The sequence below is a fragment of the Schistocerca piceifrons genome, chromosome 9, assembly GCF_021461385.2.
Source record: "Schistocerca piceifrons isolate TAMUIC-IGC-003096 chromosome 9, iqSchPice1.1, whole genome shotgun sequence".
NCBI lineage: Eukaryota > Metazoa > Arthropoda > Insecta > Orthoptera > Acrididae > Schistocerca > Schistocerca piceifrons.
In genome coordinates, this window is record NC_060146.1 from 157,782,284 (window position 1) to 157,808,482 (window position 26,199).

Sequence of the window (26,199 nt, forward strand, 5' to 3'; positions counted from 1 at the left end):
ATTGCCAATGGCACGTGCCACAGAATAAACACAACTGAAGGACCCCTGTGCGGCATAAGGCGCGCCGCCTAAACACGCAGAAACTTCGCCGTGCTAAAGACATTGTTAAAGATCTTTTGGATTCCAACATTCTCCGTCAATCTGATAGTAACTGGTCGTCACCAATCCATCTCGTGCCAAAGAAGGACGGTACTTTCCGCCTCTGTGGTGACTACCGTGCTCTTAACGCACGCACTACCATCGATAATTACCCTATCCCCCACATTCAAGATTTCACCCAGATGTTGCATGGTTCCCAGATCTTCTCCGTTCTCGATTGTAGCAAAGCATATCATCAGATTCCCATGTTCCCCGACGACATCCCCAAGACAGCCATAATCACTCCATTTGGCCTCTTTGAGTACTGTTCCATGCCATATGGTCTCAAAAATGCCGCACAGACATGGCAACGCTTCATCAACGCTCTGTTGTTTGACCTCCCTTTCGCCTATGCCTACTTAGACGATATCTTGATTTTCTCTCCCTCACCTGAGGAACACACTCTCCATCTTTCCAGAGTGCTTGCACTGCTCGCTGCTAATGGAGTGGAGATCAACCACGAGAAGTCTCAGCTTAGCAGTCCTGAGGTCACCTTCTTAGGTCACACAGTCACGGCCGAGGGTGTCTGCCCTACCTCCTCTCGGGTTGAACTCATACTTAGCCTCCCTTCTCCCTTCCCCAGAGGACTTCGCTGAACTTCGCCGTTTTCTAGGCATGGTGAATTTCTACAGGCGCCACCTGCCCCATGCTGCGTCTATCCAGATCCCTCTGACCGACGCTCTGCCGGGTAAGGATACTAAAGGCAAACGCAAACTCGTCTGGACACTGGAGATGGCCGATTCATTCAAAAACCTCAAAACCGCCCTCTCTAAAGCTGTCACACTCGCTCACCCCGCTCCCGACGCACCAATTTCTATTACAGCTGATGCGAGTGACACTGCAATTGGTGCGGTCCTTCAGTAACATATATTGGATACCCCCCAACCCCTCCGTTTCTTCTCCAAGAAATTAACCAAATCCCAGTCCAAATGGTCCGCTTTTGACCGTGAACTCCTCGCCTTGTACGAGGCGGTCAAATATTTCAGAGCCGATGTCGAGGGTCGCCTGTTCACGATTTATACAGATCACAGACCCTTGGCAGATGCAATCCGTAACCCCTCACGCGATCTCCCCCCACGACGCTTCCGCCATATGGATTTCATATCCCAATATTCCACTGATGCACAATATATCCGAGGCGCTGACAATGTAGTCGCTGACTACCTGTCTCGCGTCAACATCATCACTACCCCACTTGACCTTACTGACCTGGCCCGCCGGCAAACTGAAGACCCCGATATTCGTGCCTTGCAACAAGACACTACCTCTTCCCTCAAACTGGAACAACGTGCATTCCCCGGCACCACAGAACTAGTCTGGTGCGATGTTTCCACTGGTAGCCCCCGCCCTCTCGTACCCGCAGCTCTCCGCCACTCTGTTTTTGATGCACTCCACAACCTAGCTCACCCAGGCATCAAAGCGTCCACCAGATTGGTCACGGAAAGGTACGTCTAGCCCGGTGTTAAACATGATTGTAGGATGTGGGCTCGCGCCTGCATACCATGTCAGAGAGCTAAAGTGGGCCGCCATGCACTTCCTCCGCCAGGCACTTTCGACATACCTAAAGGACGTCTGCGACATGCCCATATTGATATTGTAGGTCCCCTCCCTCCTTCCAAGGGCTTTCGATATATCCTGTCCGTTATTGATAGGGTCACTAGATGGGTCGAGGCAGTCCCTTTGGAAGATATTTCGGCTGAGTCTGTGGCTCGGGCCTTCATTGCCACTTGGATTTCCCGATTTGGAAGCCCTACCTCACTGACCACCGACCAAGGTAGGCAGTTTGAATCACAGCTGTTGGCCTCCCTCTGTTCATACTGTGGCGTCGCAAAGTTTCACACAACTGCTTATCACCCCCAGGCCAATGGACTTGTGGAACGCTGGCACCGCACGCTTAAGGCCGCACTTATGTGCCACGGTGGCCAGTGGTCTGAATCTCTCCCCTGGGTTTTGCTAACCCTCCGCACCGCATACAAAGAGGACTTGCAAGCCTCCCTCGCCGAGATCCTTTACGGGGAGCCTCTGGTTTTACCAGCCGAATTCGTTGAGGATATACCGCTACCAAGCTCTTCCGAGCTCCCAGCACTCGTCGAGAGCGTCCGAGGGCACATCGCGCTCATCAAACCTCCCTTGCCATCTGCCCACTGTAGGCCTCGTGTGTTCGTGCATAAGGAACTGGCCACATGTGAATTTATCATGTTACGTGACGACACAGTACGGACAACCCTGCAGCCTCCCTACACTGGTCCGTTTAAAGTCCTTTCCCGAGGCCCTTCCACATTGTCGATACTTAACAATGGCAAACAAGTAACTGTTTCACTCCACCGGGTGAAACCTGCGTGGACCTTGCAAGAGCACTCTGCAAGTGACACCGATGTACACGACGCCTGCCCTCCTTCCCAGGAACCCCATCATGATTTGGACGGGCCCACCACCCCTCCCCCCCTTCCTCCCCCCTTGCAGCCTACATCACGGGCTGGACGACCTATGGTTCCACCCCGTTGGCACAGGGATTATGTCCTAGCTTCAGTTGAGCTTGCTACACCTACTCCTAAGTGTTGTGCGTGTGATTTCACCAGGGACAAGTGCTTTTGTGACCATCAAGTGCCCCACCCACACTGGGCCGGCACAGGACTTGGCGCACCACCGTGCTCCGCACTGTAAGGGGGGGGGCTCTGTGGCGACTATCGACTCTACGAGTGAGATATCTCCGCCATAGCAGGCTCTCTGACCCATGTGGACTTATTGTGCGCCGCCATATTGCTTCCCATTCTGTTGTGTACTGCCGACTGTATAAGACGTTGTAAATATTCTTGCATAATAAAGTTGTATTAGCGCATGTTAGTGTGTTATTTAATGATCGCCGCCGCTCCGCACATCAGGAATAACCACATACGTTTGTATAATCACCTGTTGGTGTTGCACAAAAAAACTTATCCAGCACACGTCATCTGTTAGACCCATTTGTCAGACACCCGTGGCGGCGGGTGCACTTTTATCCAACTGCTGTCAGCACAATACCAGAGAACTAAATAGTTGACGAATGCTGGCATAGGCTTTAGTTTTTTCAAACATCTGTGAACTTGGATCCTGATTTTTCTACCGATACTGTAAAGCCCCCTGTCGTTTTGCATAGCTTTATGCGTAACAGAGATGGCTATGAAACTTTTAGACATATTACCGATGATTGGATATGAACGATTGCAGACACGTGGACAGGTACGTGGAGGAATTACAGCCAGTAATGTGAGGGGCATTATGTTTTTACTTCAACTGGATCTGTAAATAGGCAGTTTTCTAGAACGTAATTTTTGAAACGATTGGCATTATTCCATTCACTGTAAGCACGTTTTTTCCTTAAAAATGGCATAATAAAGCATCTTTGAGTCACTGAAAAATTACCGTATTCATTTTCTCCCATCTGGTTCGTGTATTGATATGATTCACTCAGTCCCTTCAGTACATCAAACTACGCTATTTTCTCGAACTTCCAGCATACTAGAGTAGTTTGGGTCGTTATCTGTATCCACTGTAAATGTTCTTTGCACATTTTTTACCATTTCGGAAATGCCATTTTCGACTTTGTTATGATGGTTTTCAAATGGGCTCGGCCCAACCTAGTCATCAAATGAATAACAAGTAAAAATTTGCAACTTCGATTGGTTTTGTTCGAATCCTATCCTCGCTTGAATTTTCTCATTTTGAGAAGAACGAAGGAGCCATCTGTTTTACTTGCTAAGTACATTCAGCAGCCAAGATCGCATAAACATATCTTTATTTAAAACAAATAGTTTCGGCAGACTATGCTGTGATCTTCAGGTCTTAAAAAACTTTTTGTTTTTAACGACTTTATTTTATGTAGGACCTCACGCCAAGTTGCCATGTCGATTGAAATCAGCACAATATAAAGTGTTTATCATAACTAAAATATTTAAAAACGTAAAGCACCTTACGCAGATGGCGTTGACCTTAATCATGTTGAACATCTGTGGGACATAATAGAGAGGTCAGTTCGTGCACAAAATACTGCACCGTCAACACTTTCGCAATACTGGACGGCTATAGAGCCAGCATGGCTCAGTATTTCTGCAGGGAACTTCCAACGACTTGTTCAGTCAATACCAATTCGAGTTGAAGCACTATATCTGACAAAAGGAGGTCCAACACGATTTTAGGACTTTTGTCGCCACAGTGTGGAGGGTGATGCAGTATAGCCAACCCATCTTGACACAGTGGAGTGCAGTGTTTTCCCTCGCCGGTATAGTCTCATAGTTATTAACGATTCAGATATGACGTTATTACACTAGTGGCCATTAAAATCGCTACATCAAGAAGAAATGCAGATGATAAACGGGTATTCATTGGACAAATATATTATACTAGAACTGACATGTGATTACATTTTCACGCAATTTGGGTGCATAGATCCTGAGAAATCAGTACCCAGAACAACCACCTCTGGCCGTAATAACGGCCTTGATACAGCTGGGCATTGAGTCAAACAGAGCTTGGATGGCGTGTACAGGTACAGCTGCCCAAGCAACTTCAACACGATACCACAGTTCATCAAGAGTAGTGACTAGCGTATTGTGACGAGCCAGTTGCTCGGCCACAATTGACCAGACGGTTTCAATTGGTGAGAGATCTGAAGAATGTGCTGGCCAGGGCAGCAGTCGAACATTTTCTGTGTTCACAAATCCCAGTACAGGACCTGCAACATGCGGTCGTCCATTATCCTGCTGAAATGTAGGGTTTCGCAGGGATCGAATGAAGGATAGAGCCACGAGTCGTAACACACGTGAAATGTAACGTCCACTGTTCAAAGTGCTGTCAGTGCGAACAAGAGGTGACCGAGACGTGTAACCAATGGCACCCCATACCATCACGCCTGGTGATACGCCAGTATGGCGATGACGAATACAAGCTTCTAACGTGCGTTCATTGCAATGTCGCCAAACACGGATGCGGCCGTCATGATGCTGTAAACAGAACCTGGATTCATCCGAAAAAATGACGTTTTGCCATTTGTGCACCCAGGTTCATCGTTGAGTACACCATCTCAGGCGCTCCTGTCTGTGATGCAGCGTCAAGGGTAAACGCAGCCATGGTCTCCGAGCTGATAGTCCATGCTGCTGCAAACGTCGTCGAACTGTTCGTTCAGATGGTTGTTGTCTTGCAAACGTCCCCATCTGTTGACTCAGGGGTCGAGATGTGGCTGCACCATCCGTTACAGCCATGCAGATAAGATGCGTGTCATCTCGACTGCTAGTGATACGAGGCCGTTGGGATCCTGCACGGCGTTCCTTATTACCCTCCTGAACCCACCTATTCCATGTTCTGCTAACAGTCACTGGATCTCGACCAACGCGAGCGGCAATGTCGCGATACGATAAACCGCAATCACGATAGGCTACAATCCGAGCTTTATCAAAGTCGGAAACGTGATGGTACGCATTTCTTCTCCTTACATGAGGCATCACAACAACGTTTCACCAGGCAACGCCGGTCAACCGCTGTTTGTGTATGAGTAATCGGTTGTAAACTTTCCTCATGCCAGTACGTTGTAGGTGTCGCCCTCGGCGCCAACCTCGTGTGAATGCTCTGAAATCTAATCATTTGCATATCACAGCATCTTCTTCCTGTCGGCTAAATTTCGCATCTGTAGCACGTCATCTTCGTGGTGTAGCAATTTTCATGGCCAGTGGTGTATGTCACACAGAAGTTTCCACCGACGAGAGAATAAGTGCAGTGTATCGTGTTCTTGACTGTGACTCGCAGCGCGGCCAGTAATGCGGCTGTGGGTGGTTGCGGCGGCCGCGGCGCTGCTGCTGCTGGCGGGGGCGGCGACTGCGGAGAGCGACCCCGCGCTGGTGGCGAGGGCGGTGGAGGCGCTGCGGGCCGTGCGGGGGCAGTGGAGGCGTCGCCGGGCGGCGGAGGCGGCGTGCCCGCGCCAGGAACCCAAGCCGCGTGTCTTCTTTGGCACGCCCGCCAAGCTCAAGCAGTTCCCCAACGCGGCACTGGCCGTGGTGCTGTTCAGAGCCTGCACCGCCACCATCGTGCACACCCGCTTCGTGCTGCTCAGCTCCTGGTGCACGGCAGGCCGCTTCCAGGATGGCAAGTCTCTCCATCGATCATTTTTCCATCTCTGCCAGTAGTCATACACTGAAGAGCCAAAGAAACTGGTACACCTGCCTAATATCGTGTACGGCCGACGCGAACACACACAAGTGCTGCAACACGACATGGCATGGACTCGACTAATGTCCGAAGTAGTGCTGCAGGGAACTGACACTATGAATCTGGCAGAGCTGGCCATAACCCATAAGAGTAGGAGGAGGTGGTTGTAAGGCATCCCAGATATGCTCAATAATGTTCATGTCTGGGAAGTCTGCTGGCCAGCGGAAGTGTTTAAACTCAGAAGAGTGTTCCTGGAGCCACTCCGTAGCAGTTCTGCACATCTGGGATGTCGCATTGCCCTGCTGGAGTTACCCAAGTCCGTCGGAATGCACAAAGGACATGAATGGGCTCAGATGATCAGAATGGATGCTAAAGTAAGTGCCACCTATCAGAGTCGTATTTAGACATATCAGGGGTCCCATATCACTCCAACTGCACGTGGCATACTCCAGCTTGAACAGTCGTCTGCTGACACACTAGGTCCATTCACTCATGAGGTTGTCACCATACCCAAACACGTCCATCCATTCGCTACAATTTGAAACGAGACTCGCCCGACCAGGCAACATGTTCCCAGTCATCAACAGTCCAATGTCGTTGTTGATGGGCCCAGGTCAGGCGTAAAGCTCTTTGTCATGCAGTCACCATCTGGTACCGCACACCGCGGAATTTGAATCCCCGCCAGACATCATGGATGTCGAAGAACCCTAGAGGTCTCTGCACCATCGCGCCCTAAGCTGCGGCGGCGCGCGCCTTTTGGCCTGAACTTTGTGTGAGGGCGCCACAGTAAAACACGTGGTCCCAGAGTACTTAAGAGCCTGCCTCTCGCTCAGCCAGCCCACAACCACCTCCGACTCCTCAAACTCCTCTCTGGCCGGATATGGGGGTTGCACCCCTCTACCATCCTCCACACCTACAAATCATTAATCCGTCCCATCCTCTGTTATGCCAGTCCTGCCTGGATATCTGCTCCCCCTCCAAATTCTATAAGTCCTTCCAGATCCTTGAGCGTCATGCACTCCGCCTCACCTTCCGTATACGCCTCCCATCCCCCACGCGGATCCTCTATGATCTCGTTCCTTTCCCCCATCTGCTCATATTCCTCGAACATATCCGCATCCTCTACACCTCCCGCCGCCTTGAACCCCCTCACCCCCTGGTTGCTCCTCTCCTCTCCCATCCCTGCCCCCTGCCACATCTTCACTGTTGTGTCCCCCCTACCCTCCATCTCTACACCCTACATCTCCTTTCCCAAGGTGGCTTCCATCAACTCCCCCTCCCGGATGATGCCCTCTCTCCCTCCATTTATCCCTCCTATCAACTCTGATACTCACTCCCCCTCCTCTCCTCTGTCCTTTTCCCGGGCTCCCTCTCCCCCTCTTCCATCCTCTTTCTTCCCCACCTCCCCTCTCTTTGCCCCCTTCTCTCCCCCAAGTCCTTTTACATTTCCCTCCTCTGCCTCCTCTCATTCCCTCTCGCGTCTGCCCTTCTCCCCCTTTATTAGTCCTCTCCCTCCTTGGTTCCCCCCCTTTTAGTTTTTTCCTCTCCTCCCTCCTTGTTTTTCCCCCTCCTCCAGGTCCCCCCCCCCCCATCTGCCTTTGGCTCGGGAGTGCCATATTTGTGCCGCCACTTTCGTGCAGTGTTTTACGGTGTGTTTTTCCAGTGAGTGTTCCGTGTTGTGTCTTTTGGGAAGTGTAGCGAACAGTCATCATACTGTCGCTGGGTGTGATTTTTTATCTCTTGCGACCAGAAACCAAACTGTCGCCATGTTTTTTAATTGTATGTCTACTATGTTACTTGTCTGATTCCTGTGTATTTTATCAACATTGCCAACCCCTTTTGCTTTCTGTTTTAACTTTCCGCATTTTTACGTCATTTTACACTTGTCACCATTTTATCGCCTGTTTTTCCTTGTTTCTTTCTTCTTCCTTTTTTTAAAAAAAGTCTGTAGGCTGTAGAGCAGCGTACTAAGCTGCTGCCAGCCCGCCCCTTTCAGAGGGGAATTGAAAATCAATAAAGAAAAAAAAAAGCTCAGCCAGCCAGTCTAACCTTGCATACGTATCTGAACACATCGCCTCGCCTTAGACAGCTTATTTACTTTCTTGTTCTGTGCACGAGTGGACGTGGTTGTTAGTTTTCTTGTGAGTCCATTGTTTCGATCTTGTTGTTGTTCGTTCTGTCCTTCGTTGGTCGCGTCCGTCCCCTCCCATTGTGTTGCTATTCGCGGGCCTCTCCACGGGTCCCGCCCCGCTTTCCGTCACTTCAACCCCGCGACCGTTCCGGTCGCAGTTCCAACACATCAAGGTACACGAGTGGACCACCGGCTCTGAAAGATCATATCAATGATGTTCCGTTGAACGATTCTCACGTTGACACTTGTTGATGGCCCAGCATTGAAATCTGCAGCAATTTGTGGAAGCCTTTGCACTTCTGTCGCGTTGAACGATTTTCTTCAGTCGTCGTTGGTGCCGTGCTTGCAAGGTCTCTTTCCGGCTGCAGTAATGTCGGAGATTCGATCTTTTACCGAATTCCTGGTATTTACGGTACACTCGTGAAGTGGCTGTACGAGAAAATCGCCACTTCATCGCTACCTCGGAGATGCTGTGTCCCATCGCTCATGTGCCGACTATAACACCACGTTCAAACTCACTTAAATCTTGATAACCTACCGTTGTAGCAGCAGTAACCGATCTAACTACTGCGCCAGACACTTGTGTTTTACAGGTGTTACCGACCGTAGTGCCATATTTTGCCTGTTTAAATATCTATGTATTGGAATACACATGCCTGTACCGGTTTCTTTAGCGCTTCAGTGTATTTTCTAATTGCCAACTGTTACACAGTAGCTGTACTGTGCTCGCCTGCCTGTCTACGTGGTCTGTTCAAAAACTTCCGGAACTTTGTCCACAAAATTTTTCTGTGCTTACCTTTTACTTATTGTGCATGTTCTACTTCGAAATACTCTCCTCCACAACTGACACACCGCTCCCAACGCCATTTCCACTCCCGGAAGCAGTCCCGTTGTGCCTCTTGCTGGATCGCGCGAAGTGCTGTCTGCCAATTTTCTTTTATCTCGTCTGTTGTGACTGACAATTCGCAATTATTCACAAACACAACTTTTATTTATGTGAGTTTACGAGGTTGATGACTGAACAACAAAAGAAAGGTAACAATAACGATGCCAGTAAAAGTCTCCTAATTGAGGCAAACAAAAGTTCACTTCTAATTTTCCGCAGAGGTTCGTGGTAACACACACACACACACTAGTAAAAGTTCAATTCAGAGACGATGACATAATCTTCAGCGGTTGAAGTCGACGAGGTTGGTATCCGGAGTGAACTGAACTTCGGGGCTGGTTCTAGCCCCTAAATAGCTGTCTCCGGCTAATTGTGGTTTGGCATAGTGATACCTCCTGCAGTCGTGGCACGAGCTCCCCCTGCAGGAAGTACAGGGCTATTACAAATTATTGAAGCGATTTCATAAATTCACTGTAGCTCCATTCATTGACATATGGTCACGATACACTACAGATACGTAGAAAAACTCATAAAGTTTTGTTCAGCTGAAACCGCACTTCAGGTTTCTGCCGCCAGAGCGCTCGAGAGCACACTGAGACAAAATGGCGACAGGAGCCGAGAAAGCGTATGTCGTGCTTGAAATGCACTCACATCAGTCAGTCATAACAGTGCAACGACACTTCAGGACGAAGTTCAACAAAGATCCACCAACTGCTAACTCTGTTCGGCGATGGTATGCGCAGTTTAAAGCTTCTGGATGCCTCTGTAAGGGGAAATCAACGGGTCGGCCTGCAGTGAGTGAAGAAACAGTTGAACGCGTGCGGGTAAGTTTCACGCGTAGCCCGCGGAAGTCGACGAATAAAGCAAGCAAGGAGCTAAACGTACCACAGCCGACGGTTTGGAAAATCTTACGGAAAAGGCTAAAGCAGAAGCCTTACCGTTTACAATTGCTACAAGCCCTGACACCCGATGACAAAGTCAAACGCTTTGAATTTTCGGCGCGGTTGCAACAGCTCATGGAAGAGGATGCGTTCAGTGCTAAACTTGTTTCCAGTGATGAAGCAACATTTTTTCTTAATGGTGAAGTGAACAGACACAATGTGCGAATCTGAGCGGTAGAGGATCCTCATGCATTCGTGCAGCAAATTCGCAATTCACCAAAAGTTAACGTGTTTTGTGCAATCTCATGGTTTAAAGTTTACGGCCCCTTTTTCTTCTGCGAAAAAAACGTTACAGGACACGTGTATCTGGACATGCTGGAAAATTGGCTCATGCCACAACTGGAGACCGACAGGGCCAACTTCATCTTTCAACAGGATGGTGCTCCACCGCACTTCCATCATGATGTTCGGCATTTCTTAAACAGGAGATTGGAAAACCGATGGATCGGTCGTGGTGGAGATCATGATCAGCAATTCATGTCATGGCCTCCATGCTCTCCCGACTTAACCCCATTCGATTTCTTTCTGTGGGGTTATGTGAAAGATTCAGTGTTTAAACCTCCTCTACCAAGAAACATGCCAGAACTGCGAGCTCGCATCAACGATGCTTTCGAACTCATTGATGGGGACATGCTGCGCCGAGTGTGGGAGGAACTTGATTATCGGCTTGATGTCTGCCGAATCACTAAAGGGGCACATATCGAACATTTGTGAATGCCTAAAAAAACTTTTTGAGTTTTTGTATGTGTGTGCAAAGCATTGTGAAAATATCTCAAATAATAAAGTTATTGTAGAGCTGTGAAATCGCTTCAATCATTTGTAATAACCCTGTAGTGCTCAGAATGTCTGTTTGCATTATTTTGTATGTAAATAGCCGGTGTTTACCATTGTGCTTTTGATACGCCTTGGACACAGACAACCCAGTCGTCTGTGGTGTAATATGGGTTGCCAGCCCTTAGGGGCTACCTTGGCTCCGGCATAACATCGTCTATTGTTGCAACTCCTCGTCCTTTCAACGGAATTTTCAGCTTTGCAAATAAAAGAAGTCCGCAGGGGCGAGATCTCGAGAGTAAGGAGGGTGAGGCAGCACAGTGATTTCGTTTTTTGTGCAATAGTCACGCACCAACAGGAACGAATGTGCGGGTGCTTTATCGTAATGCAAGAGCCCTGAATGGTCTCGCTGCATTTCAGGTCGTTTCCTTCTCACATCTTCTCGCAGGCGTCGCAACACGTCCCGATAGTAGCATCGATTAACAGTTTGTCCCTGTGGCACGAATTCATGATGAACTAATCCCTCAAAGTCAGAGAAAACTATCAGCATGGCTTTGACATTTGACCTGACCTGACTAGCTTTTTTTTGTTCTTGGAGAACGTTTCCCGACCTATTGTGAAGATTTAATCTTGGTCTCAGCATCATAACCAGTTATGATTCTCTTAAGAAACATTCCGTTCTCATTAGTGCAATCCAAAAGCTCCTCACAGATTGAGGCGAAAGTCTTTCTGGTCCTGACTCGTGAGATGTGGGACGAACTTGGCGGCAACACTATGCATTCCAAGATGCTCTGACAGCATTTCATGACATGAATCCAACTGAAATGTTACATCCTTCTGCAGTCTTTCGGACAGTCAGTCTTCGATTGGCACGCACAATTTTGTTGACATTGCTGACATGAAGGTCGTCGGTAGACGTCGAATGGCGTCCTGAACGAGGATCACCTTTAGCTTACGTCCGGTCATTTTTAAACCGAGTGAACCATTTTTAACACCGAGTACGGTTTAAGCATTCATCACCGTACGGTTCCTGCATCATTTGGTGTGTGTCTGTGAAGGTTTTCTTGAGTTACACGTAAAATTTAGTACAGACGCGTTGCTCGTCTGATTTCGCTGTCTGATTCCGCTACGCTTTCCTCAATACAGCACTGAACAATAACTAACAGACATACAACAATGAAACTTCAGCAGTTACACATTAAACACAGGTTTGTGCAGGGATGCCAACCGCATATCCCTCCAAAACACCACTAGTGCGAAATTACGAATGTTCCGGAACATTTTGTACGGGCCTCATAGTGAGTGAAATTTATAAGTCCGACTTTCGTTTAATACGATTTACTATTGTACTGAACTTTGATGCTAATTACGGTATTATCGAACAATAAACACACTCCACTCAATTGTAATAAGATGCAGCACGTATACCAGGAAAAAATTAATACTTTAATAAACAGTGTGCGCAGCAGCACCTGATATTCTTCACAGATTCCAGTACGTAATGAAACAATTTGTTGTTTCTGATATGTATTTAGCTGAGGAGTCTTAATCTATCGTTTCTCGTTATTCTTTTTGCTAGAATTGCTCATTCAGAATCCATTACACTTATCAATATTCAATAGAACTGTCACTACAGAGTCAAACTATCCCTGCTACACGAATGGTTTTAAGTTCTTAAAAATGACTTCTACTCAACGAATGATTAATCCAAGTAAAAAGACGGCAACAGCTACCGTTTACTAATAATTCATTCCAGAACCTGCAATAGTTTTTGTCACTTAAAATTTACGTAAAGACTTTAAGATGAATCTACTTTATTACTCCAAAGCCAGAGTGCCTGAACGAGTTTGGATTACTACTACGTACATCATTAATTTCTGCTGTTAATATACAAAGAACTTGAAATTACTGTCCTGTAAACACTATACCTTGGTAAAACCAATGTCTCTGAACGTATTATAAAAAAATGAAATAATTCGGTTCATTTCCTTATTCCGAATTAATTATTGTAGAGTATCTTCTGGTATTTCTCAAAATATTACGACGAACACACTGTAACTTTCTTAAAACTTATAGGTTGAAATAAGAAATACTGATTTGTGGCTTTTGATTTCTATAAGGTCTTATTTTTTGCTTGTACTTTATCTTTATCAGTTAAATTCAGTATTTTATACATTTTACAAAACGTCGTGACTGAGTGCCAGGAAATCAGTTTCATTCCCTCTAACGGAGTACAAGAACAACAAAGCGAACACAAAAAACCCTGTGTGTTACCGTCACTTCCACTAACCTGAAGACAGTTCATAGACGAAACTAAGCCACTTCAGTCACTGATAAATAGCAGATCCCACTAATGAACTCAAAGTTTAAAGACAGTCATTCTTCAGTCTATCAATCACCAAACTGCAGCACAGACTCATGCAGTTTCGTAGTATGGTTCGAAATATCAAGGCAAAATCATCGCTATACCACTATTCAACGCTTTCTGCAGTCTTTCACCACAAAGTTTCCTGATTTACTCATTGCTACGGACTATTATATCAAATACTGTAACCACTTACACATCTCGAGATGTCTCCTTGCTCGATTAATCCGAAACTAACAACAACCATTAAATCAAAAGAAAGCTCACACTCAGTTTCCTTTGAGTTCGCCTACAAACCCACTAGCATTACTTTAAAGGAAAGAAATCTGATCCTCCGTCCTACCAAATCCACAATACCAATCAAAATTCCAAAAATATCGAAAATTAATAAAAACTGCAGAAGCTAAACTTTTTATATAAATCTACTTATTCGCATCAACGCTTAAAAAGATGTTCCTAGCTATAGCAAGAATTATCATGCACCAACATTTTCAATTTTAAATAAAACGAAACTATTCTCTTGGAGTCAGAGAAAATTTATAACACGGTCATTAGTACCTAGCGTGCTAACCGCAACCTTCATACACCTACTTAGACTTACCGCTCCAGAACTTCAAATTCTTGACCCAAGTCCTCTTGTTAGGGCAATATTTAGTATGTGATGGTCAAGGAAGAACTAACTATCTCTTAATGTTGATTACGTAAGGAATCATGTTTTTAGGCAAACCTGTGTCGATACTGCAGGTTTACACTTCATTGTTTGTATGATTGTCGGTCAGTCTTGTAGATGCCAGATCGCAACACTAGTAGATGATCTCTGGATTTCGTTGTTGCTGTCTCGCACACTCTCTGATTCGCTGCGTCATTTTTTTAGAAGCAGCAATTCTCTTACCGAATTTCTATAACACATATTAGTACAAATGTACAAACAATTACCCACATACAATCTTGAATAAATTTCCTTCTTAATTTCCGATTGATTACGTAATTTTGCAATCATGTGGAGACGACAAGTAGACATAGAACATATGTCAAATATTTTGACACAGTACATGGTGCTGATTTACGAGGCGTGTTTTTTTAAGTAAGTTCCGTTTTGTTGTAGACACTAGTAGTGCGCACGCATACCGCAACAAGCGCGTGCATCGTGTACCGGCATGCCTCGGGAACAACTGCGCTCAGTTTCAGCTCTGTAGCTAACCTGTACGGTTCTGTTCTGTGCTTTCAAAATGTTTAAGACTATCAACTCGCCCGCCGCGTGTGAGTTTCGCTCAGTAATACGGTTTTTGTAAGCAAGGAACCTGTCTGCTGCAGAGATTCATCGACAGATTTGTGAAGTGTACAGTGATATTGTTATGAGTGAAAGCAAAGTGCGTAAGTGGGTACGAGAATACAAAGATGGTCGTGACAAAGTCCATGGTTAGGACCGCTCTGGTCCCCATTTTTGATTGCAGACGATTTGGTGGCTTCAGTTAAAGCAAGGATTTGTGAGAACAGGCGCTTCACAATAACAGGTCTCTCAAACGAATTTCCTGATGTGTCGAGGTCAGTGCTTTACAACATTGTTTCTGAACACCAAAAGTTTAGGAAACTGTGCTCCCATTGGGTCCCGAAACTCCTAACAGAGGACCACAAAAACCAAAGATTTCAGTGTGCAATGAAGTTCTTGACTCGTTATCATGAAGAAGGTGACGGCTTCTTGAGTTCAGATGGCAACTGGAGACGAAACGTGGGTTTCGCATATGATGCCTGAATCAAAGCAACAGAACATGGAATAGACACACACATACTCGCCTGTAAAGGCGAAGGCCAAACAGACTCTGCCCCAGCGCAAAATCGTGGCGTCGGTGTTTTGGGATAGGCATGGTGTTTTGTTGGTCGACTTCATGCAACGACGAACCACTATCTATGCAGAAGCATACTGCCAAACACTGAGAAAGCTACGCAGGGCGATTCAAAACAAAAAGCGTGGCATGCTGACAAAGGGAATTGTCTTTCTCCATGACAATGCAAGACCTCACACTGCAGGTCAGACTCGCGATTTATTGGACAATTTTGGCTGGGAAGCTTTAGACTACCCACCCTACAGTCCTGATCTTGCGCCAAGCGATTTCCATCTGTTCCTCCACCTCAAACAACACCTCAGTGGCAACCGTTACAATGATGATGACGACGTCAAAACGGCAGTGGACTCTTGGTTATCAGAGCAGGTGGCAAGTTTTTGTGAAGAGGGCATTTTAAATTGATTGAGAGGTATGATACGTGTTTGAACAAACTTGGCAACTATGATGAAAAATAAGGTGAAGTATGTACTTTCTGAAAATAAATTTACTTTTTTGAAATAACCTTTCGTTGTGTACTTATGTCCACACGGACCTTACTTAAAAAATACGCCTCATATAAAGCAAGTAATCGACTTTATTTCAGAAAATTTACTAGCGAACCCTACAACCTAACCCCACGAACTGTGGTTCTTGCCATTGGTGGGGTGGCTTGCATTCCACAAAGGAGGGATCTGTTGAGAGGCCAGACAAACGTGTGGTTCCTGAAGAGGGGCAGCAGCCTTTTCAGTAGTTGCAGGGGCAACAGTCTGGATGATTGATTGAACTGGCCTTGTTATATCAATCAAAATCGAATTGCCGTGTTGGTACTGTGAATCACTAAAAGCAAGGGGAAACTACAGCCATAATTTTTTCTGTGGGCATTCAGATTTACTGTATGGTTAAATGATTGATGGGGTCCTCTTGGATAAAATATTCCGGCAGCAAAATAGTCCGCTATTCGGATCTCCTGGCGGGGACTACTCAGGAGACCGTCGTTACCAGGAGAAACAAAACTGGTGTTTTACGGGTCATAGAGTGGAATGTCAGATCCCTTAATCAGGCAGGTAGGTTAGAAAATTTAAAGAGGGAAATGGGTAGGTTAAAGTTAGTTATAGTGGGAATTAGTGAAGTTCGGTGGCAGGAGGAACAGGACTCCTGGTCAGATCAATACTGGACTATAAATACAAAATCAAATAGGAGTAATGCAGGAGTGGGTTTAATAATGAATAGGAAATAGGAATGTGGGTAAGCTACTACAAACAGCATAGTGAATGCATTATCGTAGCCAAGATAGACAAGAATCCCATGCCTACCACATAGGACGAGTTTATATGCCAACTAGCTCCACTGATGATGAAGAGACTAAAGAAATGTACGATGCAATAAAAGAAATCATCCAAATAGTAAAGGGAGATGAAAATTTAATAGTCGTTGGGGACTTGAATTCGATTGTGCACCTGGTAGAATTTTACACACAGCGTAACTTAATCAGAGCTAACACTTGATTTAAGAATCGTTAAAGAATGTTGCATACGTGGAAGAGGCGTGGAGACACTGGAAGGTTTCAGATAGATTACACAATGGTAAGAAAGAGATTTAGGAACCAGGTTTTAAATTGTAAGACATTTCCAGGGGCAGATGTGGGCTCTGAGCACAATTTATTGGTTATGAACTGCATATTAGAACCGAAGAAACTGCAAAAAGGTAGGAATTTAAGGAGATGAGACCTGAATAAACTGAAACAACCAGTGGTTGTAGAGAGGGAGCGTTAGGGAACGATTGACAAGGACAGGGAAAAGGGATACATTAGAAGAAGAATAGGTAGTTCTGATAGATGATATAATGAAGGCAGCAGAGGATCAAGTGGGTAAAAAGACAAAGTTCTGATAGATGATATAATGAAGGCAGCAGAGGATCAAGTGGGTAAAAAGACAAGGGTTAGTAGAAATCCTTCAGTAACACAAGAGATACTGAATGTAACTGGTGAAAGAAGAAAATATAAAAACGCAGTAAATGAAGCAGGTGAAAGGGAATAAAAACGTCTAAAAGATGAGATTGACAGGAAGTGCAAAATATGTAAACAGCAATTGATACAGGATAAACGTAAGGATTTAGAAGCATATTTCACTAGGGAAAAGATGGATACCTCCTTCAGGAATTTAAAGAGACATTTTGGGGAAAGAGAACCTCCTGTATGAATATCAAGAGCTCAGAGGGAAAACCAGTCCCAAAAAAAGAAGAGAGAGCTGAAGGGTTGAATTAGTATATAGGTGGTCTATACAAGGGAGATGAACTTGAAGGCAATATTGTAGTAATCGAAGAGGACATAGATGAAGTGTGTGAGAAATGACACTGAGAGAAGAATTTGACAATTCTCTGAAGGACCTAAGTCGAAATAAGCTCCAGGAGTAGATGGCATTCTGTCGAAACTGCTAACAGCCTTGGGAGGGCCAGCCATGACAAAGCTATTCCGTCTGATGAGTAAGATGTATGAGATAGGCGAAATACCCTCAGAATCCGAAAAGAATGCAATAATTCCAGTTCCAAAGAAATTAGTTGCTGACAAGTATGAAAATTACCGAAGCAACAGTTTAATAAGTAGTGGTTGCAAAATACTGACATGAATCCTTTACAGAAGAATGGAAAACTGGTAGAAGCCGACCTTGGGTAAAATCAGTACGGATTTTAGGAAACGTAGGAACACACTATGCAACACAGACACTACAAATTATCTTAGACGATAGGTTAAGGGAAGGATAACCCAGGTTTATAGCACTTGTAGACTTAGAGAAAGTTTTTGATGATGTTGACTAGAATACTCTGTTTGAAATTCTGAAGATAGAAAGGGTAAAATACATAGAGCGAAAGGCTATTTACGATTTATACTGAATCCTTGAGGAAGTTATAAGAGTCATACGAGATATAAGCCTTTCACGATAGCACTTTTGTATAAGACATTCTCGTGCTTCTTGTCGCATCAACTCAGGGTAAAAAAGATTTCTTCCATAACCTCCATCCTCTTCGTCACGAGCAGCTGTCTGTCAAAAATGCTGCTGTGGTGATCCTATATAGCCTGAAGGTGGTTTCTGATCGGTTGGTAATTACGTCATGTTGTCGCAGATGCTGTCAGAGTGTGCGCTCCTCTCCTGCCATAGCGTAAACATTGTGACGAATATCTCTGGTTTTTCTCTGCTTCGAGAGCTCGCTTCCGCACGACGCTAAGATCATATCCGCTGTCACAGTCGAAGATTTTCTCACACATTCTTGTTTCTAGATCCTCTTTAATTACAGTCCCAGTATGTAGGAGCCTGGGATATTACTTTTGTTTAATCAAACAGTATTTTATATTTGTTTTTGAGGCTGCGCTCAGCAACTGCAATCGTCGAAAACTTGAGGTTTCACCCTAAATTAACGCGGCAAGAAGTCCAAGAATATTTTACACAACAGTGCTGTCGCAAAAGACTTCGTTCCCACGTAACTTTCCTCAGTGGAACACTGCAAGTCAGGTTGGTTAACTGGACAAGCTGTGCGCGAAATATGCACAGTTACGGCGTAATTTGGCATTTCTGTAATGCTGTCTTAGTAAGAAGATCATACACGAGTTTGCTGTGGTTGAACATCACGGAAAGTCGGCAGGTGTGAAAATGCTTTGCGGAAGACCAGTTTGGCCATCGTCAAATAAAGGATACGACACACAAGGTACTAACTGGACACTAATGTACGCAATTTGTATAACTGCCATCTCTTTTTATTTGCAGTTCTCTCTTGTCTCGGCTGGGAGTGGGTCGATATGTCGACAGCAGCTCATGAAATAGCTCACCATACCAATACAACGGCGAATGAGGCAAAGTAATTTGAACGACTTGCAACAACGCAAATATTCGTTTCATCTCATGGAACGGCGTGCGCTATGATCAAGTAGTCGGACAAGAATTTGGACGAAGGAGCCATCTCGGCCCTTAATGAAAGATCAAATTTGGCTCCTACACCATGCATCGTGCTCATGGTGGAATTCATTAGTGAAGTGGAACTGGCGATGCGCCATCTCTCACAGGGCGACGCCAAAGACGTAAGACTTGCCACCACCCGCATTTTAGTCTCAGCCAAGCCTCCCAAATCTAACATGAGCCATGCAAAGAGAGAAGGCTTCGTGCTTTGTGGAAAGATGAAGATCCTGTGATACTTCTGGCTGACAAGTGAAATGCCTCGGTTGTTCTGAATACCACTGAACATCACAGCAAAGTGGCATCGTTATTGGAAGATAAAGGGCCTCAACTTTGTCAAGCAGCAGGAAAACAGTAGAGCTCCAGAAGCATTCTGGGCTACCAGAGGATGTCATCAAAAATCTTAGAGCACGAGCTCCCAAACCTGATAGGCTGTACGGGTTACTTGAAGTCATGAAGGAATGCGTTTCATTGAAGCCAGCTGTTTACGCTATTGGTTCTTCTACTTCAGGCTGGCCAATTATTTAAATAAGTTGATGACTATGATACTTGGCGGCTGTGAACATCATATCAAAAACTCTCAGATGTTTATTGAGAAATTAAATAGATTATAGTTGGCCCAAATGATATTGTAACCAGCCTGGATGTGGTCTCACTGGTCACTAAAGATCCTGTGGAGGACATATTGAAACTGTTGTCAGAGCATTTTCCGCCTGAAACGATAAAGTTGTTCCGACATGTTATGGCGACCACCTACTACTTGTATGGCTGTAAATTTTATGAAATGACGGACGGAAAGGCTATGGGCTCTTTGTTGTCCCCAACAATGCCCAACGTCTTTATGGAACATTTTGAGGAGTGTACATTGAATTTGGCTCCCCTTAGACCGTCTTCATTTATGGTCATCTCAGAGCCCAGAGTTTTCACCACCAGTCCAGAAGAGAACAAATACCCTGGTAAATAGAGCTAAAACTGTTTCTGACGTGGTCCACATGGATTTCGAAATTAATCATCTGAACTATTGTTCCGAGACAGCGGCTATTGATCACGTGATATGATGTCAGTGTTCTCTGAGAAAAGAGATGTGAAAATGTTGAACATTCACGCGATGAGCCACCGCTTGCATTCCTTCCCTTCTGTGGCGCTACATTCAGCAAAATAGGCTGAGTCCTGTTAAGATGAGGCATTAGATCCATTTTCCGTCCTCCTAATAATATAAAGGAGATGTTACGCCCTGTTAATGACAACGGTTTCAGTCTCGTGATTCCTGTGATTTATAACATCCCTTGTGACTGTCGAAGTAGTTACATTGGTCGGTCCATTCGCACTATCTCTGACTGCTGTGCAGAACACCGACGACACATTAAAAATCGGGAACTGGAGAAATCTGCAGTTGCTGGGCACAACCTCACAAACAAACTTAAAATACTGTTTGATGAAACAAAAGTTTTGTTCCAGGTTCCTATATACTGGGAATTTGTAATTAAAGAGGCTATCGAAATAAGAATGTCTGAGAAAATCTTCGCCTGTGACAGCGGATATGATCTTAGCGGTGAATGGAAACGAATTCTCGCTGTAGAGGAGAGCCAGAGATACTCTTCGCAATGTTTACGCTACGGCGGCAGAGGTGGCGCCACCAGGCCGAATGTTGACACCATGTGCGAAAGCATGCGGTAATTACCGACCAATGAGAAGCTTCCTTTGGCAGTTTCGGCAGCCAGTTGCTCCTGACGAAGACGATGGAGGTAATATTCGAAAGCTTGAGGTTTTATCCTGAAATGATGCGGCAAGAAGTCCAAGAATGTTTTATACAACTGTTATCAGAATCGAGGGACATGGAATGGAAGCAGTGGTTGAGAAGAAAGTGAGACAGGGTTATAGCCTATCCCTGATGTTATCTGATCTGTACATTGAGCAACCAATAAAGAAAAAGAAATAAAAATCTAGTGCTGAGATTAAAGTTTGGAGAGAAGAAATAAAAACTTCGAGGCTTTTCGATGACACTGCAATTCTGTCAAAGACAGTAAAGGACATGGAAGTGCAGTTGAACTGAATGGACAGTGTCTTGAAAGGAAGATATAACATAAACATCAACAGAATCAAAACAGCGATAATGGAATGCAGTCGAACTAAATCAAGTGTTGCTGAGGGAATTGGATTAGGTAAGGAGGCACTTACAGTAGTGCATGAATTTGTCTATTTGAGCAGAAAAATAACTGATGATGATGTTCGAAGTAGAGAGGATACAAAATGCAGACAAGCTAGAGCAAAAAAAAATTGTTTTTGAAGAAAAATTCGTTAACATCGAATGTAGATTTAAGTGTTAGAAAGTCTTTCCAGGAAGTAGTTGTCTGGAGTGTAGCCATGTACGGAAGTGAAGCATGGAATATGAACAGTTTAGGCAAGAAGTGAATAGAAACTTTTGAAATGAGGTGCAGTCAGCCGGTGTGACCGAGCGGTTCTAGGCGCTACGGTCGCAGATTCGAATCCTGCCTCGGGCATGGATGTGTGTGATGTCCTTAGGTTAGTTAGGTTTAAGTACTTCTGAGTTCTAGGGGACTGATGAACTGAGATGTTAAGTCCCATAGTGCTCAGAGCCATCTGAACCATTTGAAATGAGGTGCTACAGAAGAATGCTGAAGATTTGACAGGTAGATCATGTAACTAATGAGGAGGTACTGAACAGAGTTTGAAGGGACAAGAAATTTGTGTCACAACTTGGCTAAAAGAAGGGAACGTTTGATAGGACACGTTCTGGGACATCAAGGTATCACCAGTTTAGTGCAGGAGCGAAGTGTGGGGGGTAAAAATCGTAAAGGGAGACCAAGAGATGAATATAGTAAGCAAATTCAGAATTATGTAGGTTGCAGTTGTTATTCGGAGATGTAGAGGCTTACACAGTGTAGAACAGCATATAGAGCTGCATCAAACCAGTCTTTGCGGTGAAGACCACAACAACAACAGTAATTACGCCATTAGTTCCCATTTGTATCTATTTTGAGCTTTTCACATGATCTATTAATTCATAGTGTATCGTATGAAGCCATTTTCGCAGTGGCTGGAGGCTAATTCATGGTTTCTCATTTTATAGTCAAATGAACATGTGTATTATTAGTCCCACATTGGTTATCAGAAAATGTTAATCGCAAACCTATAATCCACACTTTTGCAACTAGTTTCAACAGTGTGTGAGGAAGAGTTTGCTACTGTACCTACTTAGAAGCCATCTTTCACCTGCTGAAATTAAGACTCAACATAAAATACATATTCTACAAACAGAAAATACATGACCAAATTAAAATGTAAATGTGTCCTTGAAACAGGCATTAAAATGAAAAATAGTATAGTGTAACCTAACATCAGTTAATACTTGTAATATGTGCATGGTTACATAGACAGCTCCAAATGGGAGGCGACATCGTGTTCACAATATGTTGTGCAAAAACATTATTTCAAATTAGGATTGGTGGCACTCTTCAGTAGCTTATATATATAGTAAACATTTGAATTTTATATAAATTCAATACAAAGTAGCAGATGTTAAAATACTTGCATTAAATACATTTTTCGAAGTGTTCACAACACCCACGCAAAGTAGAATACTAGGTGATGATTTTCACGGGTTTGCAGCCGGGTTCCATCGTCCTGACAACAACATATTTCGGTGGACCATCTGGCCGCCATCGTCAGGTGAGATTGAGTGCACAATCACGCCGGAACTGAAGAGACCTCTTTTTTTTTCTTTATTGTGATTTCATTCCCCTGCCCCATATGGGCAGGGAAGGGCTGTCAGTGGCACAATCCGTCGCTCTTCAGCCGAGTGACACTACAACTAAAACAAGAATAAAATTATACATACATAAGGAGATAAAAAAGGGGAACATAAAACAAAATAAGGGAAGAAAATGGAGGTAAAAATACACCGACATGGATACGTTCATGGGGGACAGTTAAAAATGTTACCAGAAAGTTAAAAAACACAGTTGGCGATTCTTAAAACACAGAGAAGATGCTGAATGCGCATGCACATGTTAAAAGTCGGCCACAGTATGAAAAACACTCCGGAACAACACACTTGGAGCACACATGACGAAGAATAAAACTGCCGGGTGGGACCTGCCGAGGGAAAGGTCAGAGAGGATGGAAAAGGAGGGGAGAGCATGGGGCAGCTGGGGAAGCGGCGGGATGAAGAGAGGAGGGGCATCAGTGGGTTCACGAAGAGGCAGGAGATGAAGAGACCTCAAAAAAATAGAGATGGGGCCCCTCCTCGCCCACACCAACGTGGTGATCAAACCAAAAGTTCTACTGCCACCTCCGTAAACATGTTAGTTATCTAGTAAGTGGATCACAGGATGCTGGGCTGTGATGTTATCCGTGCGTCTGGGTAAGACTACGCATTAACACTGTCCATCAGGTGATTGATAGTGGACGAAACGCGAGTGAGGGTAGCGATTTGAAGAGCAGAGGAAAAAAAGTGCCGTGGCTCGTGCTGTGGGAAAAGAAAAAAACTCTGCGACAGTGGGATGGGTAGTAAGTGCTTACTAGCTGCGATAGTTCATGCAAGGTTGGATTTGTTAGTATAAGCATCATGCATAATTACCGTGACAAGCGATGGCGATGTATCCCAGTTGCTGCAACTGCTACATTTCTGGAACAATCAAGATCGTTATACAGTAGTGGGAGATCGGCCGTAGATCATCTCACTGTGTGGGGGATGTGTGGAGCTTGTCTGCATGCAGTGTATGGTACGGCTTCCCTGTGTGGTGCCAGTTATTTGGCAGTGTATTTCAGCTGGATATCCAGTAATGGCGTCTGATTAACAGGGGCTCGCCTGTAGCGTTATGTTTGCGTATGCTTGGCCATAGATGTTATGCCCTTACAAGTATGTCTTTTGGTCTTTTTATGTTTCCATCTATGGTTGTGGTCGTAGTTCGCCAGATTCAGAATAAACGGGTTCTGCGAATGTCTGGAGTTTCTGTATAGTCTTGTGGTGAGTTTGTGGATTACCTCCATGAGAGTCTCAAGTCGGTATTCCCGGTGAAGGTCCGCGATGCGTGTGTATCGTGGAGCATTGCTTATGATTTTGAGTACTTTGTTTTGTATGAGCTGCAGACGGCGCAGGCGTGTAGGCGCAGCGTATCCCCAGACAGGAGCTGCGTACGTCATCAGGGGTCGGATAAGTGTCACGTACATGGACCTCGACACCCTTCTGTTCAGTGTGCTACGCCTGTTGAGCATAGGGTAGAGCTGTTTGAGCCTCGCGCTAGCTCGGTTGGTCATGTGTTGTATGTGGTCCCTCCAGAGTAATTTCCGGTCCAGCCAGACACCGAGGTATTTGACGTTCTCGCGGAAACGTATTGGGCGTGCATGTAGAGTTATTGGTCTGCAGTAGCGGTGTTTGCGCAGTTGCTTCGGTCTTCTAGTGAACAGGACGGCTTCAGATTCGGCGGCTCCTTTATACCGCGGGTTCTGGCCGTTGCGCGTGCGCGAGCAACGGAAGAGCTGCCCTCTGTGAGGCGAAGAATTGCAGCAGCGCCAGCGGTGAAAACTGTCAAAAGCGAGGAATCGCAAAATTAAAATGCAGCCGGTCGTAAACCAGACCGTTGTTGTTTTATCTGTGATTAAATAGGATTCCACGGTCTACTTGAAGGAAAACCTTTATCTCTATTAATAATATCATCAGACAGACGTATTTCAATTGATTCTTTCAATACGCAATCCTGTAACTGGAAGCCGAAGCAATAATTTGCGTCTCATTAAACGACATATTGTGCCCTTCATTAAGACAGTGTTCAGCGACGGCTGATTTTTCCGGCTGGAGCAGACGTGTATGCCGCTGATGTTTCACACATCGATCTTGAACTGTACGAACAGTCTGTCCAATGTAGGCCTTTCCACAGTGTCAGGGAATCTTCTATACCCCAGGCTTCCTCAGTCCCAAATCATCTTTAACCGATCCAAGAAGGAATCTAGTTTTGGCCAAAGGCATAAGAACGCTTTTAATATCGTATTTCCTGAGGATTCTTGAAATTTTCGAAGAAATACTTTCCACGAAGGGTAGAAAAGCAACTGATTTGGAAGTGTCCACCGTTGGTTCTCGTGGGGGTCCAAATTGAAAAGCACGAGTAATTTGGTGATCAGATGGGTATGCTGTTCATATTCGCACACACACAGTCATACGTAATTATACTTCGCATCCGCCATAGTTTCACAAGGAGTCCGCAGAAAACCGTTCGCCGTGTAGCTCAACATGCCCCAATGTCCGTCTGGCACGTGATGCGTCGACGTTTACACATGAAATCGTACAAAATTCAGCCACTGCAAGCTCTTCGTGAAGGTGACAAGAACACTGTTACAGAAAGCGCATACCTCGGTATGCCTGAGAACTTTCTTTTCCCTCAGTTGGAGACTGATTCGAACGACTTCATTCACCAACAGGTTGGGGCACCGCCGCACTGGCATCTGGAAGTGTGGGAATTTTTAAATCAAAGGATTACTGACCGATGGATCTGTTGCACTGGACCGAATGATTCAGCCTTACATTACTGGCCTCCAAGGTTCTTGTGGGGGTTAATAATAGACGCTGTTTATGTACCTCCGTTACCAACAACAATGAATGAACTGAGACATCGCATAACAGCAGCTCTGGAAGCTGTTAATTCAGGACATGCTCGCTGCAGTGTGGGAACAATTTGAATACCGCATTGACACATTCCGTGCATATCGAGGGCATATTGAACACCTATGAAAAGGTATGAAAAAAGTGGTAATTCCCAAGAATGATTGCTCATGGAAGTCGTGAGGTTCTAACGATACATATCGAACGTGCTATCGTAAATCGATCATGTGACTGGTGGCGGATGTTATGAGTATGTTTACGGTGATCACTACAGAACGACAAAAGAAGAGCGTTACAAAACTATTTGTAATTGCAAAGGAGACGACTTACCTTACTCGTCGTCGGTCTTGTCGCCATGTGAAAGTCCATTAAGATGGTCTGGATGGGTAATTTGGAAGAGTCGA

The 26,199-nt window shown here is 45.0% G+C and overlaps 1 protein-coding gene across 1 annotated transcript in view; it reads left to right on the forward strand.

Moving 5' to 3' along the window:
• The window catches only part of LOC124716794, a 230,440-nt gene that overhangs the window by 143,065 nt on the left and 61,176 nt on the right, over positions 1–26,199 (forward strand). Inside the window, exon 5 of the mRNA XM_047243343.1 lies at positions 6,075–6,252. Within this exon, the coding sequence (XP_047099299.1) occupies positions 6,075–6,252 (178 nt within the window). The remainder of the gene's footprint in view (positions 1–6,074; positions 6,253–26,199) is intronic.